The following is a 17531-nucleotide window of genomic DNA, read 5'->3' as shown; positions in this document are numbered from 1 at the left end:
CTCAAGATTTTTGTTTCACGGCAGGTACACTCGCTTGGGCTGTTGGTGGGTTCGGCTAGGAGGAGAATTGCGGCCCACTACTTCTACCGGACGCAAATGTACGCTCGCTTCACCTCAAAAAAAGAATTACGCTCGCTTGGGCTGGGCTCCAGGGAACCGGTCTAAATTGAAAGAAAGAAAGAAAAAAAGATGGGAGCTAGAACAGGGGAGCTCCTATAGGCCGCTCGCTGCGGCAAAGTGCTGGCACTTCGCACAGGAGCGGCTAGCGTGGGCCGGCCCATTTACAGTGGCACGCGGCGGCACGTTTCCGACATGAAAAATCGCAAAAAACGAAAATCACGCTAGCGCTGTAGCTCAAACACGAGACTTCGCACAAATTCGCTTGCCGTGCAAACCACTGCGACACAGACCATCTCATGTCCAATTGCAGTGCGACAGTTAAAGACGTAGACAACAGAGACTAAACTTAAACATTAATCCGCAAAAAAAAACTACAGTCCATTTATTGGGTCGAATCAACGACCTCCTACAACTGAATTTTTCGAAATTATGAATATTTTCTTCAAAATAAAAACATTTTTCGAATTTTCGTACAATTTTTGTAAAACAGGAACATTTTAATGATGTGAACAAATTTGAAAAAAGGGAACATTTCTTGAATTTGTGAACAAAAAATAAAAATGTTTACTTTTTAAAACTTCCAGAACATTTTTTGAATTTGTGACCAAAATTGAAAAACATGAACTATTATTGAATTTGTGAACAAATTAGGAAAGCTGGAACATTTTTTTCAATTGCCAAACATTTTTTGAATCTTGAGAACAAATTTGAAACATAGAAATTTTTTGAAAAATCCTGAACAAATTTGGAAGCGCAAACAATTTTTTAAAGTATGAACATTTTTTGAATTTTGAGAACATATTTTGAAACGAAGAACAATTTTGAAAAATTCCGAACAAATTTGGAAGCGCGAACATTTTTTGAATGTGTGAACAAAAAATTGAAATCCGGTCTGAATTTTGAAAGATTTGTACCTTTTTGTGTAACGAGAACAAATTTTGAATTTTTAGAACATTTTTTGGAAACACGAACAAAATTTAAATTTTTCGATTTAAAAAAATGATAAGAAAAGAAAAATAAATAAAAAATAAAATCATAAATTTTTTGTAAAACCGCGAACAAGTTCTGAGAAAGAAAAATAAACTTGAAAAAGAAAATGAAACAAAAAACAAAAACGAAAAATATGAAAAATAAACAGGAACAAAAAAGGAGAAATGAAAAAACAATAGAAAGCCGAAAAAGAACCAGAAGAAACGATACAGGCAAAAACCCGGTTCAGGGAACCTTCTAGAAAGTTCCCAAAACCGGTTGGACGCAATATGTATTAGTGGGCCGGCCCAGGTTTGTCGATCGCTGCGCTGCCCTGTGCGGTAGCCCGACATTTTGCCGCAGCGAGCGGCGAATAGGGATTTCCCTAGAACAGCTTGAGAGTTTAATTTTGCTTATTTATAGCATGTTTACCACATGGCCCATGTGGTAAGCAACCTGAAAACAAACAATGTCAAGAAATATAGCATGTTTATTCCTGAAAACCTCTCTTGTTTGGCATTGCAGTCGTAGCTTTATTTTCTTGAAAGATGTTTTTTTTTGTCGGGGGCTTGAAAGATGTTTTTTTTTTCATACATCTACATGTAGTTTGTTGCAGTGTGTTGCTAGAGATCAGAGAATTAATGACTTTTACTGCACGTTTATAGGTACTAGCTAAATACTCGTGCATTGAAACGGAGCAACTTTATTCTAGTGGTTCAACGTAGAATTTTTTTTGTCTTGATTGGGTTAAGATTGAGATACGTTGTGGGGGAAGAGTCCATAGGCACCTAAAGAAATATATGATTTGATTGAGATTGTGTATGTACAACTATATGAGTTGATTTTGTTGTTTGCTTGCAATGGATTTCTTGCTATTGGCGATTTATTTGATTTTGTGTTGGTTGTTTTGCAAGGGATCCTTTTTTCGTAAACGAGGATGTGGGGGCGGCTTGGAAAAAACTAATGAAGGTTATCGCATGGTTTGGAAAAAAATATCTATGGGAGAAGGCAGAGGATGCGAAACCAACAAACACGACATTCTTTATTTTTATGATTTCTTCCCAATGGTTTTGACTTTTGACTTTCCATTGCATAAAATAATCAACTCTTTCTTATGACAATATCGTGGCAATTATTTCTTGTTTTGCGGGGACGTGGCAGTTATTTCATGATGTGGTACTTTTCTGCAAGCACCAATGGCTTTGTCTGGTCGCATGGTTTTGTTTCAAGTTACCCAATTTTTGGTTGCCGATTCAAAGAATTAGTTGTGCCCCATATGGGCCATGGAGAGTGAGGACAACTATTGCAAATGCATATGTGTGTTTCCTTTTGATGTTCCCTTCTTTATTGTTGGTGTGTTGATCATCATGCATTATGCGTTGTAGATGAATTGATTGGTTCAGAAGAGGTACACCATGAGATAGAGATATAATGATGATGGAAATGAATGAAAACAGTCCAGAGAGACCATCCCACCCACGTATTGCATCACTCCTCTCTTGCCTCTCTCCCATTTGCCATCGCCTGAGGATGCCGCCGGGATAAGCACACGCGGCAAAACGTAGCGGCGACGGGGCCATCTTCTTTCTCGATGGTGGGCGCTCGCGGTTCGTGAGGCTAGGGCCCCCTGTTGCGCGGCTTAGAGTCTGCCGCCTCGTCGCGAGCTTCAACTGATGGCTTCTCTCCAGCATCCAGGGCGGGTCCCCCCCCCCCTGCACAGAGGTTACTCATCCCCACGTTCTGCTTTTGGCGGGCGCACCCGTGCAATCTACATCGACGGGCATCTAGAGGCATCTCCGGCGATAATGCGGTGGCGGCTCGCCAGATTCGGCCCTCCTGCGACAAAAAGATACATTGTACAATCCACTAATAGCTCTTACTCAGAAATAAGTTATGGCCATTTTGCACAACAAGTTCTTGCTATCCCTCTTCCTTAGCATGACATGTCGGATTTTACCTCTTGGAGCTACACGAAAAGTGGGATGTTTTCGGTTTGATTAGCTTATATCATGGAATGGGATCATTAACATTGGAGAAATTAACCTTATTTGGTGTAAGATTTAGAAGCTAGCGTGCCTGACAAAGGTTAATTTTTTTAGTTTGCGTATCTGCACGCTTGCCAATAGACATATGAAGGTCTTGCCCCAATGTCCTTGTTCTTCTGGGCCAGAAGATACAAAGCACTTAGCAACTAGTTGGTATTTATGGTGGTTCTAGAGTTCTTGCTTTTGTGAGACCAGGAGTTGTCTGTTATGGGTATTCAAAATCCCCACGAAATAATCACCATTACTACTTGGTATTTATGGTGGGAAAGGCATAAACTAGTTCATGAGGAGATTGTTCAAGATGCTTTTCAGACAGATTCGTGCTCTCACTGCTTCCTCTCCATAGGCTACAATGAAAAAGGAAGGGTTGATCCACCAATCCATTGGTTTTTGTAAAACTTAATGTTGATGCATCTTTTGAACACAACGGGGCGGTACTAACGGTCGATAACGGAAAAAAATCATTGCTATGGGGAATTGCAAAATTGACGGGGTGAGAGGCTCCCAAATTAGGATTACCCCTTCCCAAAGGGCAGGTTATAATCAACTTCTTAACTATGACAATTTGGATGTCATTGACACCACTAGGAATGGAGGTCAACATGCAGGAGCGGCAGCGACAGTTTTCAACAATTGCTATTATATTGTTTGTGATTTTCCTATCTCTAGGTTCAAACATTGTAATATACTCTATGAGCTAATAAGTTTGCTCGTGAGCTTGCTAGATTGGCTAGATTTTCTTTGACTTTCGATTGGTTTGAGGAGCCTTTCAATGAAATTGCACTCATGCTCATAAATGATGTAACTGTTATTTCAGATGATGTTTTAAAAGATACAAAGAAATTGGTCCTGGGGAAAGGAATTGGTCTCTTCAGTCTTATTGTGGATTACTCATCTTTTTAGAACTTTGCACCGGAAACTTTTTCTAAGAGAGCAGTCTTACTGTGGTCCACAAATCTAGATTCGGTGTCAGTTTATGCATCTACTATAACTTAAGTCCTTGGTATAGGTAGAATAAGATTTTCAGTTCGCCTTGGTAGTCGGAACAGATCTTGGTCAGGTTGCCACTCTGCAGAAAACTGCTACTAGTAATCAGCGTCATGACAATCATCATAGCCTCCGCCACCACCCTCATCAATGTAATCAGCATCGTGACCATAGTCATAACTAGCATCAAATGTTTCACCATAACCGACATTGTGTTCATATTCCTCGTCAAAGTGTACGTCATCTTTGCCATTTGCTTTGCTAACTTCATCTTCAGTCTGCACGCAGAATCTCAGTAAGCATTTGAATGACAGCAAATATAACAACTAAACAAGATATTTATTTTGATGTTGGAGCATTTACAAAAGAACATTGCATGAATTTTATGATACAGAAATCCAAGCTCCAGTGAACATAAAAGGCAAAAACATACGTTGTACAATCCACTAATGGCTTCAACATTGATTTTTGACCCAAGTCCCTGCAGAAGGAGCAATGTCACACGTTAAATGCTACTAGTTCGTCTGCACGCAAAGTTTAACGTGTAACTATAATAGTCACATGACATATATTTTGGATGTCTATTGCTGTACAAAAGGTCCAGTACCTTCCGTTTCAACATGTTGCATGTTGCTTCTGCTGGTGTTTCAGCAGGTGTGGAGTTCTTGTCCTCCTTACGTTTCCGTTTCTACATTTAAAAAGACATCCCTGGCTAATCATGAACTGTACCGAAAATAGTAAAGATGTGTACACAGGACGCTTGGGCTACACTAGAAACATTTCATACCTTCGGTCGTCCCTCTCCAACAGATATACCTCTCGCTGACAATTCAGCCGCTAAAGCTTCCTTTGCAGCTTGTTCCTGTAAAAGAGGTCAGCATATATTTACACCCTGTTGTCAGGACAAGAAACTGCCCCATTATGATAACTACGTCTAGGTATTCTTTGTTCATTTCCTCCCAGATAATCTTTTTGTTCTGTGTTTCTTCCTCATTGTGAAGATACCCGTCAACCTGCAATTTTGCCAAATATAATTACAGGAAATCAGAATGAACGGTCATATCTCAGGCTCTAACAATATCAGAAACATCTCATGGATAAAAAATACCTCCACATCATCAATATCAGAAAGATTTCCAGGATCAGAATCAGCTTTACCATTTTCACCTAAGGGTGCAACATAACATCAGCAAGTTGATTAGCCATCAGCTTGGCAGTACAAACCAAAAAGGGGAAAGGACATTATTGTTGCAGAGCACTATCATATTACAGGAACCAACAAACCTTCCACTTCAGGATTGATGGGAGCTTCAAAATCATTTGCAGTTTGACTGGAACTACCTGTCGAAGATTTGCCTACACAGTTCTGTTCAAAGAAGTCAAACTGAGTCACTAGACGTACAAACGCACATCAAGCACACTGAATCAACTATAAGGGAAACAACTAGACCTAGTGCAGATGTATTAAAGAGATATCTTATACTCCCTCCGTTCCAAAATGTAGTGCGTATAGATTTTCTGAAAAGTCAAACTAGCAAACTTTGACCGAGTTTACAGGAAAACAATTTATATATACAATTCCAAACATATACAACATGGAAATATAACTGATGATGTTTCAATGATATGCATTTGGTATTTTAAATGTTCATATTTTTGTCTATAAAACATGGTCAAAGTTTGTAATGTTTGACTTTTGAAAAAACCTATACGCACTAGATTATGGAAGGGAGGGAGTACATGATGTTAGCGCAATACAACAAATGCCAAAGTTGAGCAATAAAAATAGATTATGCCGGTTCAAATATTCCATTAAAAGATTGCACCAACAAGACCGCTAGTCTGGTAAATTCCAGGTTTGGATGTAATGGCTATATATTTTTCCCATCCTGCGACACCCTTTGAGCACAACAAAAGGTAGAGTACAAATGTATAAATAAAGAGAAGCAGTTACAAGGGGAGCCTTGGTGCAGTGGTAAAGCTGCTGCCTTGTGACCATGCGGTCACGGGTTGGTCGGACCCTGCGCAAGCAGGAGCTACATGCACCGGGCTGCCCTTATTTTTTTAAGCTGTTTCAGCACTAGATGATTTGAGATGCTTGTCAGCAAAGAGTTTTGTGAGATAGCAAGGAAAACTCTGAGATTACTTAGAAACCTCACTCTCAAGCTCCAAGCTACAGTTCAGGAATATAATCTAGATGTAAAGATGAAACTTGAATGTTTCTTGTAACAAAAAGGAAAACAAGTCATCAATGTAATTAATAGACATCAAAAGTAATAAAAATGTATTTGTGAGGGGTATGTGCCGTCAACTGATGAAAAAGAATCTTCAAATAGCTTTGGGTGAATGATGACAATAATTTAAAAATAGTCGATAATAAGAGTGGGATTTCTTAGTTGATAATTACAGTTGAAAAAGATAGTTTCTCAGATTAATAGGGTAAGAAGCATGGGTTTAAGTATGTTCAGAAACTACTACCTTCCCAGGGCTCATGATGTTATGCTCAACATCAGAACTATGTAACTCACATAATGTTGCGTCGACTACAGAAGAATCCTTAGCTCTTTTAGCAGCATCATGTCTTTTTTTTTCAGCTCGCTGAAAAGCTGGAGGGTCAGCACCACCCTCCAGTCCACCTGACAGCTCAGTGAACTGACCAATCAAGTCATGTCAGTGGTGAATGAAGCATAAAAACCAAGGCATTACAAACAGAGTAAATGTGAGTTACATTGTAGTGGCATTCCTCGCAAAGTCCATGAGAAAAATACTCAGCACCCTTGTGCTCACAAAGGACTTCTCCATACTTGGCTGGACAATTTGGAACCGTCTCTTCATCTGCCTTTGCCAAAAAATCCTCAATCTACCATGGGGGCATGAAGATACAAATTAGAAGTGATGGTATACTATAAATTAAGTTCTTACAAAAAAAAAAAAGGTTGTACATAAAATTAGTGTATGAGCTATAAATGCAGTTGATGATTTAAATGTTGAAGCCCCTCCAATATCTAATCCTGATGGGCAATGGCATTCGCAGTCTATCGTAAACAGAATGGCCTTGGAGACAGTGGCGGAGCTTCAAAGAAAAAGTTGGGCGGGCCAGGCTAAAGAACAACGCAAAAAAATTAGGCATTAGTCACTACTTAGTCATTTTTATTTTCACTGAATTTTTAACAAACAGTTACTGGCAAGATAATCATCTTTTACCTTGTCAGGCAAGCTTGTTTCAATGAACTTCATAAACTCAAGTGCGCTTAACAAAAGAACATTAAGCTTTAGGTACCAACACCCGCTGATTCACAAAGGAAGAATAACTATTTATCTTCTATTTCCAAATTTTCACATATGAATTGCTAATAAAATGCATTAATTATGCTCAATTCAACTAATGGATAACAGAAATGCCGTCATCGAGGGGTGAACATATTGAGCGTCATCAGCAGACCTTGGCGGGATCCTAATGGCCGAGGCCAGGACTCGCTAGTGCGGAGGCCGGAGCCCAGAAAGAAGAGGGGATGGTGCCACAATGAGGTCGCACGAAGGGCCGAGGAGGGCGGCGCCGTGGCGGTGCAGCATAGGCGGAGGCGGCGGATGGCAAAGTCAGCAGAGGTGCCGCGTGGGTCGTGCCACGTGCCTTTAGCAGCGCCCTGGCGGCGCAGCATAGGCGGAGGCGGCGGACGGCAAAGTCACCAGTGGTGCCGCGTGTGATTAGGAGCGAGGAAGTTGTGCTATTTTAGTTGTGCGTCGTGGCTGTCAGACGCTTGCGTGAGATGCCGGCTGGCGGTTGCTGCTCCTACTTGCGCATGCTGTACACTCGAGCGACATTGGACGCTTTGATCAATCGTCACGCCTGGACTCCTGGATGTGGTGGACTGAACTGAATGGGCTAGAAAGTATAGCATTATATAGGTATAAAAACCACAGAAACCTGGGCGGGCCATGGCCCGGTTTAGCCCCAACAAAGCTCCGCCCCTGCTTGGAGATCAGTGTCATCAATCCGCCCACGATCAGCAGGACAAATAAGTACTTGGTTTGTCCCAGAAAAGTGTCCTTTGTGACAGGGAAAGATATATAGGCGACAGAAAGATATTCATCAGCTATGGGATTTGACAGGTATCGGTGTCGAACAGAGGGTATGTTCACAAAGCATCACATTTATGTTGGCATGCTATGATCTGCATAGAGGTCATGACAGGTAATTATATGTTTGTAGTAGATATGATAGAAGCACGCAGAAATGAAAGGGAATGACAAATGGTCTAGAAGATAAATAGGAATATTACCTAATATAAACTGGCTATCTGAAAAGATGAAAGGAAGTAAACACATGACTTCGATTCAATGACAGCTGGATGATAGTTTAGTTACTCAATTTGAGTATGTTTGAGAATGGAAGGCCTGAGTGACTTTCCCCAAATAGAACAATCAAACAATATTGCACCGCTGGCCATTATGGTGTGCCAACAAATAAAATAACACTCACTAATTTTCAGTCACCTGAAATTTTCATGTCTCGCGGTCATCAACTAACATTACACAATAATGACACAACAAACTAAAATAACGTTAATAGAAAAAGGGTCACTGGCAGGCGATCTGTTCCTGTCAGATGAGGTGCATTGCTGATGGTCGTGCAGCGTCCATACTGACTGCCCACCGCAACATTGTGAAATCTCCATTGACGAGCGCAGAAAGTGCCTGTCAGTAGTATGCGGACCAGCAACTCTGGTCGACAACACTACTGGCAGCATGTCTTCGCTGATGAGTACAACATGCCTGCCTGTCAGTGATTCTCCCATCATCACTGATGGACAAGCATGTGTGCCTGTCAGTGATATCATCTCGTCAGCAGGCGACAAATTTCCACTGAAAGGAAAGTCGCTAGGGTGTCACCCGTCACTGAAAAGGCCCAAAAAGCTCATGTTCCTTTTTTTGATGGCCAAAAAAGCCTACATACCTCACCCCTCGCCTCTACAAAAATTTGTCGGGAAACCCCAAAGTCCCTCATCCCCCCCTCCCCCCCCCCCCCCCCCCCCCGGCAGATTCCGCTCGCATCCCCCCCCCCCCCACCTCCACCTCATCCTCGGCTACGCCGGATCCGGAGGCATGGCGACAGCCTTCATCCTTGCCTTTGCCAACTACGCAGGATATGGCGGTGCGACGGTCCCGTCCTCTCCAAGCCGCAACACGTGGGTGGCCATGGCATCATCAACCCTCCTCTGCAGGATCCGGCGGTGCTCCGGTCTATCCCTCTCAATTCGCCACGTGGGTGGCCATGGTGCCGGCACCCATAAGGCCAAGGCAATGAAGGTGCCAATGCGCCTCCACCGAAGCCTTCATAATCGAGCTGGCTCACCTAGCCTTGTCCTTGTTTCAGCTTTGTTGTGCCAGTCATCAAGACGTAGCTCTATTGTGGGTCCGAGCCATCAAGCCAAGGCATATGTGGTTGGCTGCCATCGAGTTGAGGCATTTCTAGTGTTTCATAGTAACTAATAACTTGTAAAAAATATCTTTTGGTAGGCACCAAGTGATGATGAGCAAGTCAAAAATACGATAACCTAGCTAGATAGATCAGTATGATCTGTAGGATAGCTAGATGAAGGTAGATTAGTGCATGATTTTTCAAGACTTGCAGGATGGTAAAACGGGTGCTTGCCTTGCTACGGAACTTAGAGAACAACGGAGGGGAGATGCAATCAAGTATATCTTTGTCGACGAGATCGATGCGCTTGAGCACATCTCATTGTCCCGCTCCATTCTTTCCTAAGTTCTACGATTAAGCACACACCTATAAGCTGCTGGGGTTGTACTCATTTATTTCGCTCCTGGAAGGGATGTTTTTGGAATATCACAGTGTAAGGAATGAAATGTATTGATGAACATATGTAAGAATTGTTTCTTAGAAGGGCAGTTCTGATCAGTACTGATGAACATATGAAATGTATTGATGGAACCTATGTAAGGCTGTCTAGAAATTCATTTCCCCAAACCCCATCTTGTGTGGGAGCTTTCAGCACTGGGTACACCTTTTCTTTTTAAGAATTGTTTCTTAAGATGAATCAATATGCAATGTTTGTTGTAGTGATCAATTGTGCAATGTATATGTATCTATATGGAACGTGTGTTGTAGTGTATGTGGAATACAATTGTATATGAAATATGTGTAATAATAAATTTAAAAAATCCTGAAAAACTTTTGGTAAACACACCATGACGGGCAGGCATGTTCACTGGTGAAGTCACCACCGATGGGCAAACTTGGAGTGCCCGTCAATGGAACTCACACTTTACTGACGGGTGGAGGAGTGCTTGGATGGACCACAACCGAAGTTTGGTGACTGAGTCCACTGACGGGTGGAGTGCTTAGATGGACACACAACCGAAGTTTGGTCACTGACAGGTGCCCTACGCCCCTACCCATCAGCAGAGGGATTTAAGTGCCGATTAGTGCGGTGCCGATCTGAAGTAGTGTAAGAGATATCTAAGTTTTTGTTCTGCTTGTTTCTGTATTTGTAGGGATTAGCCTATGTTTACTTTAATGTAGCCTAGGTTAGACAACTTCTTGTCTTAGTACTTTCTAAACAGTGAGTTTATATAGGATGTAAGTAATTACTGATGAGAATGATTATATTTCAGAAAAATGCGAGTCATTTGATAATAGCCAACCCACATTTGGCTATTCATGGGGAGCACATACATACCGTTAAGCTACCAGAATCTGTATTTTCAAACTCTACCAAGCGCTTAAATAGTGTTGCCTCACAGACATGCACAACAGCAGCCTGAAAAAGATAAAACATAATTAGTGCCATTTCATATTTGAACCTACATTACACACATCTGGTGCTTCCTACCTTTCAATGCTACCAACACCACAACGTCACAAAAAACTGGGATACATTTTGACACATTAACAAAAGATGCACCTACCAAGTAAACAAGATCTCAAAATTTCTGATACAAAATTCAAGGAACATTTGAGAAATAAAAAAAGACAATTTGTTCCTTAGATGACATGTATTGTCAATGCTGTAAATATGTTTCAGAAATTTCTGCGCTATTTGTGGTCCCATGCTCGCTGGTTGCACATGAAGTAGCAAATGGATAGGACGCACCATAGGCTCTCAATAGTGCTGCATATGCACAATAAATACTACTCCCTCTGTAAACTAATATAAGACGTTTTAGATCACCACTACTTTATAGCTACTCCCTCCGTCCGAAAATACTTGTCATCAAAATGGACAAAAAAGGATGTATCTAGAACTAAAATACGTCTAGATACATCCCGTTTTATCCATTTTGATGACAAGTATTTCCGGACGGAGGGAGTAGTACAAAACTACAAAGGAAAGACGTTCTGGATACAACTCTTGTGTAAGTAGATCCATCTGGACCCTGCAAAAAAAAAAAGTAGATCCATCTGGAGCATCTGGGCTTACAATATCTGCCTTGGTGTAATCATATCCGTGAGAAAGTGCCGCGATATATAATGCTGCACCACATAAACCACTTGGCTTCCTCCCAGTCTGCTAAGACAAGACAAGCTATTACCAGCTTACAAAAGAACGAAAATAAGAAACTAGAATGACAAAGATACTAGCCTGCATCCAGTCTCGCTTCATGCTAGCTACAATGCGTAAAGCTGTGTCCGAGACAGCATTGTCCCTTTTTCCCAGTAAACCTACATGTTACCGATAATAGAGAAAAATCATAAAAAAATAGCATGTTGATTCTCTTTGCTAACCAATGTAATTGTCCTACTAGCCTTCCATATGAAAGCTATGCTTGGCAGAACTAGAAATCTTGACCGCAAAAATAGGTCCCATGATTTATGTAAACATTGTTTTGAATACGTTGTTAGAGTTTAAAATTGATAGCATTGATGATAAACAGTTTTTATACTGAAAAAGGCACCCTCATTTATATGTTCAAGTATTCAATGCAAAAGAAGCAAACATCTACACTTCATAACCTTGCTCCCTTAAGTTCTCCCATGGGCTAATTTTTCCATGCTTGCTGAGTGCCGACGCAATAAAGATTCAAGATATCCAAGGGAAATGTGTGACAGCTCCTGGGTGCAGGAGCACCCTCATGAACAGTAACTTCAAAACGATATGAAAAGAAAATCGTAAAAATGTGAAATTTTGAGGGATCAAATATGATCAAACTTTTGATGTTCTTGCGATTTTTCAGCCAGAAACAACACTCGAGGAACTCTCACAAAAAAAAATTACTGCTCAAAAGTACACATAACTTTGAACACTGATTTTGATTTTTTTTGTGAGGGCTCCACGAATGTTTCTTTATGCTAAAACTTTGTATGAATGTTGAATGTTTGATCATATTTGATCCCCCAAAGTTTCAGTTTTTTTTCATATTGTTCTGAATTTACTGTTCATGAGGGTGCCCCTGCACCCGGGAGCTGAAAGTCCAGTCTCGATATCCAAACATGTCTGAAATCTCATACAACGAAAGGTAAGGGTCAACCATCCTGGCATAACCCACAAAGAACTACCTTATCACAACAGAAACAGAAAAGGAACGTGAAGAATTGTGAATGCTCTGACAATCCTTGATGTAAATAAGTATCTTGTATGTAGCTAGAAGCATTGCGTATATTATATAAGAATGCACATGTACGTCAACTTACGTTCAGTAAAACGATGAATGAAAAGGCTAGGATCTACAAGCTTTTGAACAATTGGGTGTTCTCCGAGTAACAAAACCTGGCAAAGCTGCAGAAAAACACCACCTAGGACATAACTGAAACATAAATTAAGATGAGCCCTTTCAATGAGGGGTGCAAGATAGAGGGCATGAGAGTGCGAGTACTTACACACTTATTTGCAAATGGTCTGAGAAATCAATAAGAAGATAAGGTTTTTCACCTCGCCTGAAAAAACAAGTATTTAAAATATGCACACTTCCTTGATGATACCAAAAGGACAATCAATGTACAGGGAAACACCAACACAAGCATAAAAGGACAACAGATTTCAGAGAAAGGAAAAAACAGAAGAAAGCAGAAAAATTGATTATTTTTAGGACAGCAATAAACACTGAAACATAAGCATGTAGTGTGCCTTCTATTGGACTTGACCTAAGTCCAAAGCACCACTTTGACTGCTAATTTCTATCACAAAAAATGTTAATTAGAATCATATAAAGCATATACTCCCTCCGTCTCAAAATAAGTGTCTCAACTTTGTACTAACACTAATACAAAGTTGTACTAAGCTTGAGGCACTTATTTTGGGACGGAGGGAGTACTACAAAAGTGCATTTCCTGATGAATCTATTCGAAACAGTTTCATGTGGATAGGGTAGATACCTACCATCTTAGATAATGATGGTCAAAGTCAAAAATGGCTTAACCAGTATGGATGAGAGTTGCCTTGAAATTGCAGTTTGTAACGTAACAAACTAGAAACAATAGTTGGTCATTCCTAAACTTTAGAAGAAAATAGTGTGTGAACCTAGCAGAATTTTGCATGCATATTTCTGGAGAAGCTTAGAAGTCTTGTAGTTTACACACTTGAAGTCTTGCCATTTTGGTTTTATTTATCGCTCTTTGATGAACCTCACAAGTCCAAGGCACAATATGGCATTCTATTACATTTTGAAAACTACTATAAAGGCACACTTCTGCAGGTTTTCACCACGAACTTAAAGGCATCCTTCGTTTGAAAGCCAATATTTGGCAAGAGCAACTTTTTCAAGGTTGGCAAGGCAATTTGGGAGCAATTTTTTGGGGCTTACCCAAGCATTGCCAAGCCAAATTCTGGCATCAAACAAAGCAGACATAAATGAACCCCAGCAGAGGCCATATCCTAACAAATACAACACAGAATACTAAAAGGCCCACCCATAAGTGCAAAGGGAGAAGGTCATGTTTGAACAAGAAATAAGCCCAATGGATAGGAACGGTTTCAACATAGTTAAAAAAAGGCACGCCTAGCGCATAATCGTGCGCTTTGGTCGGAAAAGCGCAAGGCGGTGACAAAATGCACAATTAACGCCTAGCGTTTTTTAACTATGTTTTCAATAAAGCAAGGGAGTAATTAGGTGATAGCTTACCGGCAGGCAATGTAAAGACAAGCGGCTGCAACGTGACTTGTTCGACGTCCCTTAGTAAAGTCATTATCAAGAGCTAGCTACATTTAAATGAATAAATATCAGCATTGGAAAATACCCTGCCATTTTTGGAAGGACAATGTTTTGTGTGATAACAAAGATTCATACTTTATAAAAGTTATGAGCAGTGCAAATGATATCATCTCCACCGCTCACATGCAAGCCATGGACAATCTGCCAAATCTCGTCTCTCCCTGGTGAAATAAAGCACATCATAAATCCTAAGTGTGCATAATGAGATAAGATATAAGAAATGCAATGAAGAGATGCCTTTTGCTTCAGTTCTTTCACGGGATATCGAACAGCCACTCCCAACGCCTTCAATTATTTTTCCAGCTATTTCGCTCTATTCACATTCAAAACAAATCAACCAACAGTTACAAATCCAAATAAAGAAACCAAATAATAATAATAATAATAATAATAATAATAATAATAATAATAATAATAATAACCTACTAATAAAGGGAGGAATGCTTCTGCCATCCATCATGATTTTTGCAGAAAACCCCCTCTTCTTCGAAATCAACGCACAGTCCTATTTTAAGTGAGAAAAAACGATTCGCCCTTTTTTTCAGAAACCCCTGATCTTTTGGTTAATTCACCCAGGGTCCTATTTTAAGGGAGAAAAATGGTTCACTTTTTTCAAAAAAAACCCTGATCTTTTGGTTAATCAACCCACAGTCCATCTATTATTTTTGGGCAGATTCAAATGCTTTTAAAAAAATATCCATATCTTTTAAACCCTAACTCCAATTTTGAAATGTTATATATGGAAATTGATTAGAAAAATGTGTAGAATCTGAATATGATATTGTTTTACCTGTTAAACATTTTAAAAATACTATTGAGGGTGCAACCTTAATCAATAGCGCATGATCTGTCTTTCTTTCGGTATAGATCCGGATTGGAAATCAACAACTCAGCAAAATCAGTTTGGAGACGAAAAAAATCATCCATAACCATGCATGCACGCCTTGGCAAAACCTCCAGGTGAAAAAAAAACAAATTTCTCATCTTATGCAAAGAGGGAGAGAGACCTTAGAATTGGCCAAATTCAAACGCGTTATGATTGCGTGAGCACTGAGGCCACCGCCTAGAAGGGTGGGAAGGAGAGTAAGGAACAACACAAATGGGATGCACATGGTCCTATTGGGGTCTTCAGTCATGGTTATTGTGTTAGGGATGTGTGGTATTTTTTTCTACCGTTGCAACACACGGGCTCTTTCTAGTATAAATAAAGCGCGGCACCAAGACCAACCTGTCCCGAGGAGTTCTTGACAAAAGTAGGCCCAACCTCAAAAATGTGCTCATCAAAAACCTTCCCGCACATTCCACAACATCTGACAACCAACATGGCAAAGAGCATAAGAAGAAGATGAAAAAATGTTTAAGCTGTGTTCACAGGAATCAATTGAGAAAAAATAATACTTCCTCCGGCCAGAATCGCAATCATATGTATGAACTACCTCTGTCTCAAAATATAAGACGTTTTTGTAGGCTAAACTAAACGCCTTATATTTTGAGACGGAGATAGTATTTCTTAATATGAGTTCAATGATATCGATTTTGTGTCACATGCCTTACGATTTGGAACGGAAGGAGTAGATAAAAACAGCCAAGTTATAACAGTAATACCCACTGGTTTTGGCATTTTGCATGCAATTATTAGAAGAATAGTGCAAGAGCAGGAAATGAAGGTCTCACGTGATCCCGTTGTCAGGGTCCTGTATATACGGGCAGTCATCCTGACAGTGAGCACAGAACACCATTGCTGAAGAGAAGTTGAGTGCCGAGGATGATCCAACTCAGATCAGCCTGCGAAAGTTCATCGTATGATTCTGTTAGTTCCAAGCATACACGATACTCTGCAGAGTGGGTGCAAAAATGCAAGCACGGATAGCACACTCCAAATTTTCACTATTGTTTCTGTCCAATTCGAATCCAAATAACACAATTTACAATTTAAACATTTAGAATTAGCATGTAAGGGTTGCCTACTTCTCTGTGGTGTGTGCTTATCTCTGGTTGCCAAACAGGGGAGTCATGGGCTCTATTATGTGGGTATAATCCCTTTTTGGGAACATAGCACACAACCTTTCTATTCTAGTCCAATTATAAATATCAAAATGTGCAAGTAAAAAATCAGGATTATGAGCACTCAATTTTCCATTCAAGAAGAGCACTTAAAAAAAGTTTCAAGTCATGGCAGTAAACTCATCGAAAGAGGCAAAACAAAACGGACACTCACTTTCAGAGTGATATTATTATGCTTATCGGTTAAGAACATGACAACTAGCTCCTCAATACTAGTGTCCTTTATGTTGTCCCGGAGGCAGAGCAAAGATGGTTCTCTCAAATATTGGAGAAAAGGGCAAGTTGTATCATTCTCTTAAAATTCATCATTTAAATAGCCAATGCCCTTACTACCCCACTCCACAACTGGGGCCTAGGTGATAGGTACATGTACCCTCATTTTCTGATTCTAGACTAGATCACCAGACATACAAAGCATCCAATGCAGTAGCCCAAAACAGCATAATGTTTTTCCTTTCTAATCATCCTATGCCCATCTACAAACGCATAGGTGACAAATACAGGGCACAGACTGAGATTTGCATCTTGAAGAATTATTCCAGAAATTGTGAGGTCACTGAAAAACAGTGCTACCTTCAGATTCCTCTAATCTTTTTTTTTTCTCTTGAAGGGGTCAGATTCCTAATCTTCCTGGTATACATAATACAACCAACAAGGGCTGCAAATTTGACCCCCCCCCCCCCAAAAAAAAAAACTCAAGGCAAAGGAAATAGGGTGCCCAAACCAATTTCATCCCAATTCAACATGCCCAAACAAAGGTAGGCATTCTATGCAAGCAAAATCCGTCCGTAAACGACCGCGACCGATCCCACACAGCTCAAACTTCTAGGGTTTAGGGTTCACGACGTGTAGATTTCGGGTCCCATACCTTTCGTCCGCGAGGGAAGCAGGCCTGAGCTGCAGGGGGGCTAAGGAGGGGCCGAGGAAGCACAGACGAACCAGACAGAGGGGGCGAGGCGAGCGGGCGCGGAATGCGCGATGAGCACCTCTCCCTGGCGCGGGCGGCGGCGCGATCGATCGGGGCGGCGGCGTGCGGCGGCGGGGGCGTCGAGTCCGGGTTCGAGCCGTCGTCCTTTTGATCGATCAGGATCAGGGCGCAAATCTCCGGGTACCGCTTGGGGTTACGGGGATCTAGGGACGAACCGTTGCCACGTTTAATACGAGACGGGAAGATCCCAA

General features: G+C 40.8%; 1 protein-coding gene across 4 annotated transcripts; it reads right to left on the bottom strand.

Moving 5' to 3' along the window:
- Positions 1-3977: 3977 nt before the first annotated feature.
- LOC123103871 (transcription factor IIIB 90 kDa subunit) lies at positions 3978-17471 on the bottom strand. 4 transcript variants are annotated; one of them, XM_044525561.1, is made up of 20 exons: positions 17221-17471; positions 15963-16073; positions 15517-15598; positions 14526-14601; positions 14364-14449; positions 14199-14271; positions 13010-13014; positions 12772-12856; positions 11723-11802; positions 11561-11647; positions 10820-10900; positions 6850-6981; positions 6600-6773; positions 5406-5487; positions 5230-5288; positions 5054-5134; positions 4909-4983; positions 4729-4809; positions 4555-4602; positions 3978-4399 (listed from the first exon to the last, which is right to left on the bottom strand). In XM_044525561.1, the coding sequence occupies exons 2-20, from the start codon at positions 16025-16027 to the stop codon at positions 4220-4222; spliced, it is 1632 nt and encodes a 543-aa protein (XP_044381496.1). In that variant the 5' UTR covers positions 16028-16073; positions 17221-17471; the 3' UTR covers positions 3978-4219. The 4 variants fall into 4 exon arrangements, with proteins under 4 accessions (XP_044381496.1, XP_044381493.1, XP_044381494.1 ...); XM_044525558.1 differs by having other exon boundaries at positions 12772-12884; positions 12958-13014; positions 14199-14275; positions 17221-17469; XM_044525559.1 differs by having other exon boundaries at positions 12772-12884; positions 12958-13014; positions 14199-14275; positions 17292-17469.
- Positions 17472-17531: the final 60 nt, after the last annotated feature.

This window comes from Triticum aestivum, chromosome 5A, assembly GCF_018294505.1.
Source record: "Triticum aestivum cultivar Chinese Spring chromosome 5A, IWGSC CS RefSeq v2.1, whole genome shotgun sequence".
Lineage (NCBI taxonomy): Eukaryota > Viridiplantae > Streptophyta > Magnoliopsida > Poales > Poaceae > Triticum > Triticum aestivum.
This window is presented reverse-complemented; position numbering and strand designations above follow the sequence as displayed.

Coding starts and splice junctions, on each gene's coding strand:
- LOC123103871 (XM_044525558.1), bottom strand. CDS start 16,027: ATGGTGTTCTGTGCTCACTGTCAGGATGACTGCCCGTATATACAGGAC. Junction 4,984..5,053: donor TGAACAAAGAATACCTAGAC/GTAGTTATCATA, acceptor CCTCTTTTACAG/GAACAAGCTGCAAAGGAAGC. Junction 4,603..4,728: donor GCAACATGTTGAAACGGAAG/GTACTGGACCTT, acceptor CTCCTTCTGCAG/GGACTTGGGTCAAAAATCAA.